We start from the raw sequence: 15,884 nt of genomic DNA on the forward strand, positions 1-15,884 counted from the left end.
ACCCAGCCTAGGTTTGACTCCAATGTCACTGTCCAACTTCACAGGTCTGGTTCCATCCAAGAGTGAGCCAGTCTGCATGTGTGGCTTAACACCAGTCCCCCAGCACTGGGTACAGAGGCTAAGTCTTCCCCATCTTCACAGCGTGTCTGCTAAGCTCATCACATTACACCAGGTACTTCAGGCACTGCATGCATCGCCTCCCCGGCACCTGCCCCCCAGCTCTGACCCTGAATACCAGAGCTCACTCAACTGGGAGAACCTGAACGGAGTGGGTGAGGCACCATCTTCAAGTCTCACAGGCGTGCTCAGGAAACACTTAGGAATTATTTACTTGCAACCCTGCGAGCTGCTTCACTGAGCAGAAGAATTTTAGATTTGGAAGTAACCTTAGATATCATCAGATTGACTCTACCATTTCCGATAAGAGACTGGTTCGTTGTGCTTCATGGAGAGGTCACATGGTTCCTCTTCTCATTTCAGAGCTGAGTCTTAGCCCTGCACTGTCCAGCAGAGGAGCCACATATGGCTAATTAAATTTGAACTAATTAAAATTACATAAAATTAAGAATACAGTTGCTCAGTTGTATTAGTAACATTTCAAGTGCTCAACAGCCACATGCGGCGAGCGGCATCCGTAGAGGACAGTGCGGAAACAGGACATTTCTGTCATCAGTGGAAGTTCTAGTGGACAGCACTGCTTTAGCCTAACCTCAGTGGTTTGAAAAATTTTAATTGAATTATAGCTGGTGTACAATATTATGTTAGTTTCAGGTGTACAACAGAATAACTGGACATTTAAATACATTATGAAATGATCACCACAATAAGTCTAGTAACTATCTGTCCCCACACAAAGCTAATACAGGATTACTGACCATATTCTTTGTGAATTATTTTATAAATAGAAGTTCGTATCTTTTTTTTTTTTTTTTTTTTTTTTTTGGCGGTACGCGGGCCTCTCACTGTTGTGGCCTCTCCCGCTGCGGAGTGCAGGCTCCGGACGCGCAGGCTCAATGGCCATGGCTCACGGGCCCAGCCGCTCCGCAGCATGTGGGATCTTCCCGGACCGGGGCACGAACCCGTGTGCCCTACATCGGCAGGCGGACTCCCAACCACTGCGCCACCAGGGAAGCCCAGAAGTTTGTATCTCTTAATCCCTTTACCTATTTTGCCCACCAACCCACTTCCCTCCCTTCTGGCAACCATCATGTTGCTCTTCATATCTATAAGCACCTGCTTTGTTTATTCATTTGTTTTGATTTTTAGTTTCCACATAAAAAGTGAGGTCATGTAGCATTTGTCTTTCTCTGCCTCACTTATTTTACTTGGCATATTACTCTCTAGGTCCATCCATGTTGTTGCATATGGTGAGATTTCATTCTTTTTTATGCTCAAATAGTATTTCATTGTATATATATATACCACATCTTCTTTATCCATTCACCCATTGATGGACACTTAGGCTGCTTCCATATCTTGCCTACTGTAAACAATGATGCAATGAACATATCTTTTTGGATTAGTGTATTTGTTTTCTTCGGGTAAGTATACAGAAGTGGAGTTGCTGGACTGGACGGTAATTCCATTTTTAATTTTTTGAGGAACCTCCATACTGTTTTCCATAGCGGCTGCACAAATTTACAATCCTGTCAAAAGTACACAAAGGTTCCTTTTCTCCACATCCTCGTCCACACTCGTTCTTTGTTGTCCTCTGATGCTTGTGGGTCACCAACCCGGGGGTGTGGGTCCCAGGCTAGACTGCACCTCCGCCTCTCCTACCCATCTTGTTGTGGCTCCTTCTTTATGTCTTCATTTGGGGAACATCTTTTCTGCTAGTCCTCAGGTCATTCTCAGAGACAGCTACTCTGCAAGCAGGGGTAATTTCCATGTGCCCGTGGGAGGAGGTGAGCTCAGGACGTTCCTACTCTGCCACCTTGATTCTGACTCCCTTACCCCAGTGGTTTGATAAAGGGCTCTCAACAGCACCAGACCCTCCCAAAGACTGCATTTGTAACACCAGAATCTACATTTTGAAGGGATTCTTCGTTAAAATAGGTACACGCGTGGTTGTTACATAAATATTGCAGGTTGGCCTGCAAATGTTGAAGAATTCTACTCATAGGGCATGTGTTAGAAAGAGAGTTAACCTTCCAAAGGCAGAGGAATAAGTGACAGTGGACAGCACCAAGCACCTGTTATGCATTAAGCACTGTTCTAGGCCGCCCACATATACTGTCTCATTTAATCTTCAAACAACTCTCCAGGTAGGTTGTCTTGATACTCTCCCCAGTGTACAGGTGAGGAAATAGGTCAGAGAAGTTTATGACTTGCCCAAGGTCACACATTTAGTCAGTGGCAGAGCCGGCAGTGAAAGCCAAGTACACCTAACTCTTCCCACTTCAACCCCTGCTCTCCAGTTCAAAATTCTGGCTAATTCACCTGGCAGGGAAGGTGTGTATTAGGCACATTACAGTGGATATTACCTGGGGCTTTCATTATTCATTTTAACAGTTGGCTGAAAGCAAGAGCAGGTAGTTAGAACAAGGCCGGAAATGAAGAAACAGGGCATTTATTTCAGTTGTTCCAAGCTATTCAAAAACCTCTCTCAGTCCCCTTTGGTCTCTAGGTTACCACATTAAAAAAAAAAAGATGTCTATGCCATCTACTGTTCTTGAATTTTTATACCAACAGGGCAAAAAATACATACTAGGAATATGTAGATTAGCTAGAATGACCTTAGAATTCTGCATACATGTGACATGCTAAAACCTAACATTTCCCCCATTTATTTACTGCTTTACTCAAGAAACCCTGAGGCCTACCACGTGACAGGCACTAGGCCAGAGGCTGGGACTGTAAGAGTGAACAATCCCATGCACAATGGTGCGGTGAGGCTAGTGAGGAAGATACACACTGAACAAAGCCCTTGTGGCCACCCTTTCAGAGTGCCTCACTGATACTTACATTTGCTATATTTTCATGACTCACACATTCATCCGGCCAAATTTCTGAGAGGACAGAGGTGAGGCTCTACTTTCTAAGAGAGACATGGAACAGGCCTATGCAATTTTTCAGGAAAGAGAAAATGTTCACTGAAATACTCACCATGTTTGAACACGCCAATCAGAAGCGACTTGTCAGCCTCGGCATCCCACCAATCCACTGGGATCTCCACGCAGTCGATGTCGGGCAGAGGCACTTCCAGCTCCCTGTGGAAGGAAGGGTGTGGACTCAGAGTGCCTTCAACACAGACAGAAAACAACACAAGAGCTCCCGGCCTGAACCCTCGTACTAAGCCACATCCCGGGCTGCACGCTTAGAATCTGAAGTAACAAGAGAGAGGATTCAGATAGCTGGGGGCCAAGATATCTTAACCAGGGCTCTGCCCCTGGTTTACAGAGGGAGCTACATCAGCAGATGTACTTGGTGTTCAGGCTCCACTCAGACTGAATGATGCAGAATCTGAAAGCACCTCGTGAAGAACGCAGAGTCAGCCAGCCTGGGGTGGGGCTGTGGGCTCTACACGTGTCAGGTGGCTCTAATGTGCCTCTTCGGTTGACAGCCACGGCAAAAGCCAGCAATATGTTGGTTATGTGAAGGCAGAACACCGCTTCTGACTTCATACATGATACATGCATTCAGGTGTCTGAATTCATACAGGATCAAATGTTGCAAAGTGCCCAAATCATCTGGATTCAACCCTTGGAGACCCCAAGCACCATTCAAGAACAAGCTAGTCTGCACTGCTACACGCAGGGTATGAAGAGAGCCTTTCAGAGGCTAGCAGCCACAGTAGGAGGTACTTCCTGGTGAGGGTCTGCTAACGGTCTGCTGGGTAAAACTTCTGGCCAAAGGGATGAACACAGCTCACCCCAGGGAGCAGACATGAGGGATGAGCCCCTCTCTGAGTTTCTGTCCATGTTCTGAGAGCTCACATGGACCCTTAGCTGATTGGCTTTATTTGTCTGAGCACCATCCTTACTCTTTTGAAGGCTCTGAGGTTTGGGGGAGAACATCCATCTGGATGGCTCTTCCCTCCCACCCCCCAGCTGCCTGGGATGGTGCCTCTGCAATGCTGAAGTTTCTTCTTCCAGCAGATTCTTCTTGCTGTGACACAGGGCTGCCTGCCCCTTGCCAGGCCCAGCTCTCCCTGTGGGGATGGGGCTCCCCGGCCCCCACCTCTCCAGGCAGTGCTCCCTAGCTGGCTCCACTTCAGGGCCCACTGCTCTGCCTGCGTGGTGCCATGGGCTGAACAAATTTTGGGGGATGAGCTGTGATTCATTCCTCATGGCACTTTCTGCACAATAAGGCATCTAACGTGCACGGGACCAGTGAGAGCTAAGACGGAGGAAAGCAGAGGGAAGGAGGGAAGGGGGGGAAGGGGGTGGGCAATGGACCTACCCGCTCCACGTTCTACTACCTTCCCTCCATCTACGCATCTAAGAAAGCACATGACGGGGATGAGTAAATTCAGATACATTACTTCTGCCCGGTTAACACTGGATATAAATAAGCGGGTTGAATTCTGCTGCGTATACATGACTGACAAATTGAACTTTTTAGCAACACACCCAACCTCCCTATCCTTACTAGAAATGCCCATAGTAACGACCGAGGAGTAACAGTCAATGTGATGACTGGTCTTAATTACAAAATGCCTCAGGGGTAGGACTGTTGTTGCCTTTCACCTCTCTCCTTCTTTAGTGCTCCTGTGACCACTAAAGCCATTAGCACTGCCCAGTGGAAAGTAAGAGAGAGGAGAAACCACGGCCCCAGGGAATCTCAAAGCACAGTTCAAATGCCAACACTTCCTATGTTCCCTGGGAACAAGCAGCGTTGTAGGGGCCAGAGCAAACTGCCCATCTGGGGAAGGTGAAGGAGGCCGTCTGGGGACCCCATTTATACACTGTGACTTCTGACAGTCCAATCAAGTAGTAGCTGGGGGCTCAGCAGCCTCATTCCCCCAAATCCTGGGATATTCCCACAGGATTCTACAGCTTTGGAAACACTAGCTTACAAAACTAAGGCACAACACATCAAATGGTGACAAAGTATTAGTAATACGACTAGCAAATAAAGGAGAACCACTCAAAGGTAGAAGAGGACTAAGGCCAAGAGTGGGATTCCAAGTAAAGCTTTTTTTTTTTTAATTTTTATTTATGTAATTAATTTATTTTTAGCTGCATTGGGTCTCCGTTGTGGTGCGCGGGCTTCCCATTGCGGTGGCCTCTCCTGCTATGGAGCACGGGCTCTAGGCACGTGGGCTTCAGTAGCCGTGGCTCACAGGTTCAGTTGCTCCACGGCATATGGGTTCTTCCCAGACCAGGGCTCAAACTCGTGTCCCCTGCATTGGCAGACGGACTCCCAACCACTGCACCACCAGGGAAGCCCCCAAGTAAAGCTTTTAGTCTACACCTGTTGGATCAAATATCAAAGTCACTAATGTCTATCCAACAATGATTAGTTAAGGTAGAGAAATGACTGCTTTAAAAGCAATTTTACAACACTACCGGGAGAAAAAAAAACCCAACTAAGAACCTCACCAAGAGCTGTGTTTTTAAGCAGTTGTCTTCTCCTTTATTTCACTCGTGGATGATCTGGCTGAATCATCCTCATTCTGCCTGCCTGCTCTACCAGAACTGGTCCTGGGTGGGAGGGAACACGGGCCTCTTGAAACACAGGCAGGTTTGTCCATTTCCATCAACAGGCACTTTATGGCAATTCTTTAACACTGGGAGCTAAGGTTGACCTGTTTTACCTGGCCGGAGTTCCTTCAAATGCTTTATCCGCTGCTTCTCCCAGTATTTCAGCTTTTAGGTAGTACAGCATCCGGACTCGCAGAAGTACCCTATGATACGTGAACACAGTAATGAAACACATTAGAACCCATAAGCTGCCCGTGAACTGCCATCCCCAAGCTGACCTGGGGGAATTATGGGTGCTCTCAGGTTGTTAGGGCTACGAAGTTATATATGAGAAAGCACTAGAAAAAGAAAACACTAGGTATTAATGGCAGAAATTATTGTGATATCTCCATTTCACTCAAGAAAACGTATCTCATCAGTCACCTGTTCAGGTCATCCTGTGGGCGTGGGAGGTGAGGGAGGGGAGGTGAGGGCAGCAGAAACAGCATCCCACCTGGTCCTTAATAGCAGCAGTCCCCAACTTTTTTTTAAAAATTAATTAATTAATTTATTTTTTGGCTGTGTTGGGTCCTCATTGCTGCACGCGGGCTTTCTCTAGTTGTGGCGAGCAGGGGCTACTCTTCATTGTGGTGCGCGGGCTTCTCATTACGGTGGCTTCTCTTGTTGCGGAGCACAGGCTCTAGGCGTGTGGGCTTCAGTAGTTATGGCACGCGGGCTCAGTAGTTGTGGCTCGCGGGCTCTAGAGCGCAGGCTCAGTAGTTGTGGTGCACAGGCTTAGCTGCTCCGCGGCATGTGGGATCTTCCTGGACCAGGGATCGAACCCGCATCCCCTGCATTGGCAGGTGGATTTTTAACCACTGCGCCACCAGGGAAGCCCAGTCCCCAACCGATCCCTGGCACCAGGGGCCGGTTTCGTGGAAGACAATTTTTCCATGGACCCGGGGGGTGGGGTGTGGGATAGCTTCAGGCGGTAATGCGAGCGATGGGGACCGGCAGATGAAGCTTCCCCCGCTCGCCTGCCGCTCACCTACTGCTGTGCGGCCTGGACCACTACCGGTCCGTGGCCTGGGCGTTGGGGACCCCTGCTTAAGAGGTCTCACCCTGTCCACATGGCCACAATGACCTCTCAGGCAGAGCTGCCTTCCAAGAGGCTTGTTACTAGTTTCCTAGTTTAGTGACGGGTGAGGTTATGTTGAATGGTGCTGTTTTCAAATAGTTTCACTTGCACATAGTTACATGTTACATGAATATTTTAAAGTCTTTTTCATGGTGATACTACCAGAGAGCAATCCCGTCCTCTCTCCTGTGATTCGGCATGGACCACACTCAGGCTTCATGGGAATGCCCCAGCATGTCTGAGATGAGGCAATTAAGTATTTGTTGGGCAACTAGTGTGTCCTGCACTGTGCTGGTACCGTGAGAATGTAACACAAGTAAACGTTAGTTTAACCTTGTTCTTGAGGAGCCTACAACAGTCCAATTGTGAAATAAGGCCAGCCACAAGAGAATCAGAGCACAGCAGACGGCCGTGGGGGTTAGGGGCGGGAGGCTTAAGGTATGCAAAACACAGAGTGAAAGCCAAGGACAGGCACAGAGAAGCCCACCACATCTGAGGAGATGCTGCAGTGAGGGTTACAAGAGTACCTGCCACTGTGTCGACACCAGGCAAGAGTGAAGGCGAGCTACTAAAGCAGAAGCCCGTTTACACGTACTTCTGTAGGAACTGATCTCCATGTAAGTTGTTTAAAAAGAGCGACGAGAACACAAACAGCATGTAAAGTAAATACTACTTTAGAGAAGGTAAGAGGAGGCTGGGTGTTCCCACTGCTGGGCCCTGCACAGAGCATCTCTGGAAGAACCCGGTTAACAGTGGTCGCCTCTGGAGAGGGAAACGGGCGCTGGAGTGGGAGGAAAACTTACTTTTGACAAAAAATATTTGTTAACACGTGTATGTATTACCTATTCAAAAGGTGTTTAAATAACGAGGGGTTGAGCCCTCTAAAAAAGCATAGTTTCTTAGATCTGGGTTGAAAGTGCCACTGTGGGCCTAAGTTGTAGGTGGCAACATAAAAGCTCAAACTTTTAGATGGGAAAGAACCCTCACTTTTCTGCCATATCATTCCTTACCTCAGCTGTCAATCAACTCAAATTCGAGATGTTTTTTCAAAGCTCAGAGAATGAGAACTCTAAGAATTTGCAATCGTCCCTGATCCTTCTGCCTAGCTGGCAGTAGCTGACAGCCTCCTTAGCAAGAACTAGAAAGAAGCTGTCTTAGGTATAGGATTCCTGCCTGCCTGGATCTACCTCAGTCAGAGGAAGGCTTCCAGAAGATGTAAGATACAGCTGTTTCTATATCTCCAAAAAGAGGCAAAGGTGTTGATATCTGGCAGTATCTACAGCACAGGAGAACAGAAATGAAAGCCAGTAGTATTCACCTATACTGCAAATGAGAAGTAAATCAACTCAGAGGACAGACAGACACCTCCTCTTAGAGAGCCACTTCCTCCCAGGCTGAGAAGATAACCTGAGGTGGCACCTGACCTCACAGGGAAGGAGAGCTGGAGCTGGTCTGTGACACCCTTCACTTCAGCCAAACAAAACCTATTAATACTTTTGGGTGGCGGTATTCCCTTTTCTTTCATTTCTTTCTTTTCCTAAAAAACGATTCTCTTGGTATGAAATATACTTCCAGAGAGGGCATTTTGCATAAATGTACAGCTTGATGAATTTCCACATACTAAACGCACATGTATATCCAACATCCAGATCAGGAAACAGGACATCTCCCCAGAAGGCCCCCTGGTAGTCCCTTCTGGTCACTATACCCACTCTGAACAGACAGTCACTGTCCTGACTTCTTAGAGCTTAGATTTGAAGCAGCTGCTTTTTAACCTTTTAAAGTTCTTTTGATAACAACTTCACGCCCCTAAATACTATATGTATTACTAATTACGCAAATGCTTTGAGTACTCACTATGTGCCAGCATGTATTAGCTCACTTAATCTTCATAACAATGCTGAGGTAGGAACTATTATCCTCATTTTAAAAATAATTCACCTGCAGGTAAGTAATGGGGCCAGGATTCAAATCCAGGCAGTTCTAACCCCAGAGCCTTTCTTGACCCACATCTGATATATTGGGGTGGCAGTAAATTTGCTAATTAACAGAGCCCACAATTCTAGAAGCTCACAGTCCAGTTATGCTAAAGAAACTCTGCCTGGTGCACCTCAGGACAGAACCCAAGATCAAAGGGTGGAAGATTCAAGGAAGCGGATTTTAGATTCAATATACAGAAGGACAATTCATTAGAATCATCTGGTAATTAAATGAGTGTTGCTGAGAAATGGTAAACTCCCATCACTAGGAAGGCTTGAGCAGAGGCTGGAGGACTCCCTGCTGGGACACTGTCCACAGAATTCCCACGCTGCGTGGGAGGAGCTGCAAGGCCCCTGCTGGCTCTGAATCTCTTGGTCGCTGAGCCAGAAAAGAACTAAAGAGGACAATACTCTCCATCAGATTCAGATGAATAAACAGCAGTCAGCTTCTTCAAACCCAGAGAAGTGCTTTACTGCATTATTCTTTGATTGTCGGGGTAAGGCTTGCACTCAGGAAAGATCCTGGGGCTGGTGGTTAGAAACGTTAAGGAATTCCTCAAGGGTCACAATTCTGCTCAACATCTGTGATCATCTGTGCGGGTGTCGAGGGAAGTTCTATGTTAATCTCTCCAGCTCAGCCTATGTTCAGTGCTCCAGACCCACATCTGCAGCTGGGGATGGGAGAGCCAAATGTTGCTGCTGTGACTTAATAAGGCAAAACCTGAGTCCTTCGTGTTGCTCTTCAGCATTTCCTGAATATAACGATTCTGATTCTGTCATGGCTACAAGCACCGCCACTCTCCAGCCTACAAGGCTAACGGCCACAGAGTTACCTGCTTTCTGTATTCCTCATCACACATGATGGATTCTTCTTTAGTCACATCTCTCATATTTGACCCTTTCTCCCCAGTTCTACAGTCAGCACCCTAATCTAGGTCATCACGATCAATACTTAGTATTATGACAGAACTCTCCTAGTTGGCCATTCAGCTCCAGGTAAACAACTACTCCATCTTGCAAATTGTTACCGGATTAATTTTTCTCCCCCAGTATCATTTTTTATCATGTCTCACTTGTTCAAGAAATATGGTTGCTTAGTACTTACAACAGACTCCGTGGTGAGCCTGTCATACCAGGTCTCCCATCAAGGAGCCCTCGTCCCTGCCAGCTTCCTTTCTGCTCCCTCACAGTGACTCTGATCCAGTCACAGTGAACATGCCGTCGGGTCCTGCCCCAGCCAGGCTCTGTTATCAACAGCAAGTGCCCTTTAAGTCTTGGCTTGAGATCTACTGCCCCAGAGAGCTTGTACCTTTGTGTGCGGTAGTTTTTATTACAGTATTGGGCATGAGACCTGTCTTCAAATATTTGGAGGAATCAAAGGACAGGGTTAGACTTCAGCAGTAAAGGAAAAAAAAAACCACAACCCAACAACTACAGGACCATTAGGTTGATGTTACAGGGAGGAAGAAAAGACCTTGCAAAAATCTTGATTTACGGGATAGTAAACTCTTTATAACCAGAGGTGTGCAAGCTGAGGCCTCCTCACGGCCTACCAGGAATGCTGAGGAGGTAAGTCTTGCCTGGCCTAGGAAGCTGGGCTAGATGGTTGCCAAGGGTCCTTTTACTTCTAACAGATACACTGTACAGCGATGCAAGTACCCACATGCAAACCTGTCATTGTTTCGTGCCTGGGTGCCCTAACTCCCCCAAACTAAACAAGAACAGTTTCATTTTCTATCACTTTTTCCTTTATTTCCGCCTGCCCCACCCCAGCTCTTAGCCTCGGGATATAAAGAACACTATCTCAGATGAATGTCCACCAAACACCGGGAGGCCATGAATGTCGAAGCAAATCTGAAGAGGAAGCAACCTGGCAAGGGGGTACGGCTGAGAGCGGAGGCCACCAAGGCCAGTCTTCTGCTCTCCCTGATGTGCCCTCGGAGGTGGAGGGAGGGAAAGGAAAAGGAGAACGAGCAGTGAAATCACCAGCGTCCTCCGTGGATTTTGAGAGTCAGGTCAGAAGATCCCGTACGAACTGCACTGGTAAGAGAGGCCGGGTCCCGGGGGAGAAGAGAGATGATTAAGGGAGGTAGAGAGGCTTCAATGCGACTGAACCCTGACCCAGCTTCGAGCACACAGCCTATCCGCCTTTCCAGACCTTGCACGGTGGTACAGGGGCATCAAGTGCCTCCCACAGCCCCGCGGGGGTCCCGGGAAGCCGCGCTGTCAGAGCGGAGCTGCCACCAGGGCTGAGGGGGGCACACTCACTTGTTGCAGTGCTGCTTGAGGTGCTTCTTGTAGCCATCATCGTGCAAGACCACCTCGGGGTTGCAGGTGGCCAGCCAGTCTGCGTTCTTTAACTCTGGGAGCAGCAGCTGGTTCTTCGTTTTCTTCCCCTTCCTCCCTCTGGGGACTGGAGCGGACAATCCTGAGACAGAAATGTACGAATATGAGCCGAGACGGCTTAAACGTGGCTGTCGGAACAGAGCTGGGCTAGGGTGGCAAAGAGGCAGCCGGGCTATGCACGGTGGCCCTGGATGACAGGCCCCACTCCTCCGTCCCCCAGGCAGGGATGGCGAGGAGACACCTGGTCCCCTACTTAGTAACCCCCAGGACCATTCAGTCAGGCAGCAAGAATCTACCGAGTGTCCTGCAGGATCAAGAAAGCTGTAGCAGAACCTGTGCCCGTGGGGACCTCACAGCCTAGCCGGGGAAAAGGAATGCTCGATCTGAGACGTGAAGGTGAGCTGTGTCTCAGCACAGGGAAGGAGCAGCACAACGAAATGCACGGACAGAGGTGGAACTGAGGCAGAGCACGCTGTGTGAGTCCCCGTATCAGAGAAGGAACCCCTGGGACACCCAGGTTAGTGGGCAGGACTGGCACGTGGGGAACTTCAAGAGGGCCCAACTGCACTTAAAACAAAATATCACAGCTAACACTGGATGATTCTGAGGGAGAATGGAAATGGAAAGCATCAGCATCCTTTCCCACAGGTAGCATTCTGGAAATACACCTGAGAAAGAGATGTCCCCAAAGCACAGCAACATGGGCCAACATGGGAAGAGAGAAGGAACTACAGGGGTTTGCGCTACTCGGCTACGGCCCGTGCCACCCCTCACCTGAGTGGTTCTGGAGGGTCTGGGCCTGCCCATCTTTGGTAGGCGTGATCAGTTCCCAAATGAAACTCTTGATCTTCTCGTCGCCCTTGTAGTGCTTGACACAGTACACCAGCAGGGCCCGGCAAATCATCTCCATGTCCTTCTCATTCAGATGCCACTTGAATCGTCCATGAGTCAGGATGTCCTTCCACCGGCCCCAGCTGAGAGTGGAAATACAGAATGGTGTTAGAGGGCGGAAGGGCCACGCATGCCTTCAACACTGCAGGACAAACAGGAGCCGACGGCTTCTCGACCCCTGCTGGGCTTACTGATCACCCTGAGGGATTTGTCCTGAAAGACCTTCGAGGATCGCATACTGTAGCACACCAAATGTCACTGAGGTGACCTGGACCCTGGACACAGAGAGCTTCATATGGCCACTAGAATGTTAAAAAGGGAGGGACGAAAATATCTGGAGCGAGGAATAAATCTGGAATTAAAACAGTCCAGGACTTCCCTGGTGGCACAGTGATTAAGAATCCACCTGCCAATGCAGGGGACATGGGTTCAATCCCCGGTCCAGGAAGATCCCACGTGCCGTGGAGCAACTAAACCCATGTGCCACAACTACTGAGCCTGCGCTCTAGAGCCCGCGAGCCACAACTACTGAAGCCCACGTGCCTACAGCCCATGGTCCGCAACAAGAGAAGCCACCGCCATGAGAAGCCCACGCACCACAATGAAGAGTAGCCCCCGCTCGCCCCAACTAGAGAAAGCCCGCGTGCAGCAACGAAGACCCAATGCAGCCAAAAACAAATAAAAATAAATAAATCTATAAAAATATTATTAAAAAACTGACCCCAGCTGCAGTATTTGAAAGCAATGGTGATGAGCTCCCAGAAGCTAAACCCTCTACTTCTACCAGAGCCAGAGCCCTGCATGAATCATGCCTTAACTCTAACATCTGCTACACTGATTCCTTATATGTCCTTGGGGGAAAAAGGCAGGAAATCAGTACCAGGCAGTAAATTAGTATCAGAGATCTGCCGTGACAAGCATATGAGAAAATCATGGCCCGTCTACAACATGGCAGCAGAGTGCAGTGACTGAGGGGGGCCGCGGGTAGAAGGCACAGCTCTCTCTTCTGCCAACAGCCCAGACCCCAGAGGTGAGTGGAGAGACACACTGGACACATCTCAGGGACTGAACCAAAGAGGGGAAAACAACAATAAGAACAAACAGGTGAAGCCAATACCCACCCAAAGATGAGCAGGTTCTTCTCCACCCGGAAGCACTCGGCCCGGAGGTAGCGTCTGGTTTTGTCATTGAGGCGCCTGGACCTCGTGGGCCTCTCATCAGAGTCACTGTCCAACTCTGAAAACTCCATGAGCTCATCCTCCTCAAAAGAGTTGTAGTGTTTGGTCTGCTTCCTCACGCGCGGGCGGTCGATCACTAAGCTTTCCTGGAAACAGAGAGGACTGCTGGGGAGAAAGCCCCTCTTCACTCTCCCTGCATCACAAGGCAGATCCTGCTGCTGTTCCTCAGGACACATTTGGGAAAGAACCACCCCCATCTCGTCCTCCAGCAGGAAAGGCTCTTCCCAGCACACCTGCCGTGTCCATGACAAGCACAGGGGACACTCTGGGACTTGTTGAAGCTGGTGTCTCCCTCCGCCCCCAGTGCTGGCTGCCCCCATCTGCTGGTTTTGCAGTCTAACAGGGGCCTGGGCAGGCGAGGCCCCCCAGCGCCAGAGTGGCCTCCTGTTCTTGCCAAGAAGGACGGGAGTGGTGCACCCCAGCTGCTCTGCCCGGCATGCGGAGGCCGCCTGTGCTCTGGAGACAGGAGGAGTTGGAGAATTCCATCTGCTCAGCAACTTTCGGAAGACGAACACAAGTTACTGCCACTTCATTTTGCCTTCCAGTGGAGCCACTAACCTTCTGTCTTTCATGGAAAAGATAACCTCTAGCTCAGGAAACTCACCCATTCTGGCGGCTCCCTTGGCCATGACCATCACTTCTCTGGTCTCCATCATTTCATGCTTCTCGCCCCTCCCCCCATGCCTCTTCCCAAAGCTCAGCTAAGCTCCTGCAAACTGTCTCAGGGCAAGAGCTTTTTCTTCCCCCGCTTGCCCACTGTCCTCCTGCACACAGAGTAACTCCCTGACTGTGACATTGTTAAACACTAGAAACAGGTTATTATGGGGACTGCAGAATCCTCCTACTAGGAGAAAACAGGTCAGATTAAGCAACCTCTGGCGATCCTACGGAAGAATATTTAAGGCTGGACGCTGGTTCCTGAATCAGCTAGATGTTAGCAGGGACAGTCTCCTGGGTCTGTGAGTCCATAAGAGTTCAACACTCACCCGAGAAGACAGGCAGAAAGTGATGGGTGCTCATCCCTGAGGGAGGTAACTGGGTCAGAGATGGAGGGAGGGAAAGCTAACGCGTATGGGCTGCCTCACATGGGCTGGGCAGCCACCTTCACAATGTTATCTCTAACTCTGCAAAGGGGGCGCCACCACCTCCTTTGTTCACATGTCTTTTTTCACTCTCAGTGAGGTCAGTTCCCTTGCCCAAAGACATACAGCTAGTCAGTGGCAGAGCCAGTATTCAAACTCTGGTTTTATTCCAAGGCCATTCTCTTTCTCATGTTCAGAAATAGGAAAATTCAAGATGCTGAAAAGAATGGAGGTGAACCCAACAAACTTTTCTTCGTCATGCTTTTTTTCTCTAATGTTCGTCCGAGGTAAAGTTCCTTGCATAGGAAGTGTTGAAATAGAGGAAAACAGTCACATGCCAAGGATAGGATTTTGGCTTGGGTCAGAGGGCTGATCTTGACCTGTTTGGCCAGTTCCAGTTCTAACTGTTTTTATCGAATTTCCTGGACACCCAGCAGACTGTATGCCCCATCAGGTCACTTTAAAGATAACATTTCTCGGGCTTCCCTGGTGGCGCAGTGGTTGGGAGTCCACCTGCCGATGCAGGGGACACGGGTTCGTGCCCCGGTCCGGGAGGATCCCATGGTGCGGCTAGGCCCATGAGCCATGGCCGCTGAGCCTGCGCGTCTGGAGCCTGTGCTCCACAACGGAAGTAGGTTACATACAGCATCTTATTTAAGAACTAAATCTTAGGAGTAAATAATGATTGGAGCTGGTAGGAATTTACGGTCCCATAAGACACCAGTGAAATGTTCAATGAAATAAAATATTCTCAGTGCTGTACCTTCTCACTCTTTGCTTCAGTGTCCAGTTCAGCTATTTTAGCCCATTTCTGCCAAAAGTTTGGGTCATCTAAGGAAATATCCGTTCTGTTTCCGGAAGCCACAAAGCTAGCCTGTGAAGAAGAAAGAGCCAATAAACTGTACTTGAACACAAACTGTAAAACACCTGTGTGATCTCAAATGCACCAGAGACTCAAGAATATTCTCCATCCGCATTCAAAATCAAAACCCCTCACAGAGCTGCCAAAATGAAAGTGAAAATCTTGAAGCTATTGTTTTAAAATTTTATTTTAACGGTGGGGTGAGGATATTACAATTTCAACCTACAGGATCATTTTTTATAACTTAAACTCGGAAGCAGGAGGACAGCCCCTGGGAGATGATGGCAACGTATGTCCAGTTGCCCGTGAAAGGGCTGATTCTTAAAAAACTTCCCTGGATATAGTTTTTCTTTCAGTTCACCAAGCCCCAAGTTTCCACTCTGGGAAAGGCCCTGGCTGGGCCATATGAGGTGTACAGAGATGAGCTATGCCTCTAAAGCACAAAATGTCCCCGAAAAAGCCCTTCCCCCGTAAGCCACCAAACAGGTGATTTAATCACACAGGTCATGAAGCTCACAGAACCTGTGGCGAGAGAACCTGAGAGTGATCTGATAAGTGGTCTGGTTAGTTGAATTCTAAATCCAGCGACCTGACGGGCAGAGGAAAAAGGCATCTAGACTAGAAGCTGGGAATCTTGAATAAAATCTCTTGTCTCACGAAATGAACAAAATACGTGTTCACTGGAATTTCAACTCCCTGACACTGATCAAGGAGTGCTCTCCAA

At 48.6% G+C, this 15,884-nt stretch overlaps 1 protein-coding gene across 1 annotated transcript in view; it reads right to left on the bottom strand.

Moving 5' to 3' along the window:
- The window catches only part of CHD6 (chromodomain helicase DNA binding protein 6), a gene marked incomplete at its 3' end in the record, with an annotated part of 225,047 nt that overhangs the window by 37,414 nt on the left and 171,749 nt on the right, over window positions 1-15,884 (bottom strand). Inside the window, exons 20-25 of the mRNA XM_079719317.1 lie at window positions 15,062-15,172; window positions 13,100-13,302; window positions 11,862-12,061; window positions 11,010-11,169; window positions 5,759-5,848; window positions 3,106-3,209 (exon numbers count right to left, since the gene is read on the bottom strand). Of these exons, the coding sequence (XP_079575443.1) occupies window positions 3,106-3,209; window positions 5,759-5,848; window positions 11,010-11,169; window positions 11,862-12,061; window positions 13,100-13,302; window positions 15,062-15,172 (868 nt within the window). The remainder of the gene's footprint in view (window positions 1-3,105; window positions 3,210-5,758; window positions 5,849-11,009; window positions 11,170-11,861; window positions 12,062-13,099; window positions 13,303-15,061; window positions 15,173-15,884) is intronic.

This window comes from Hyperoodon ampullatus (genome assembly GCF_949752795.1).
Source record: "Hyperoodon ampullatus genome assembly, chromosome: 14".
Taxonomy (NCBI): Eukaryota; Metazoa; Chordata; class Mammalia; order Artiodactyla; family Ziphiidae; genus Hyperoodon; species Hyperoodon ampullatus.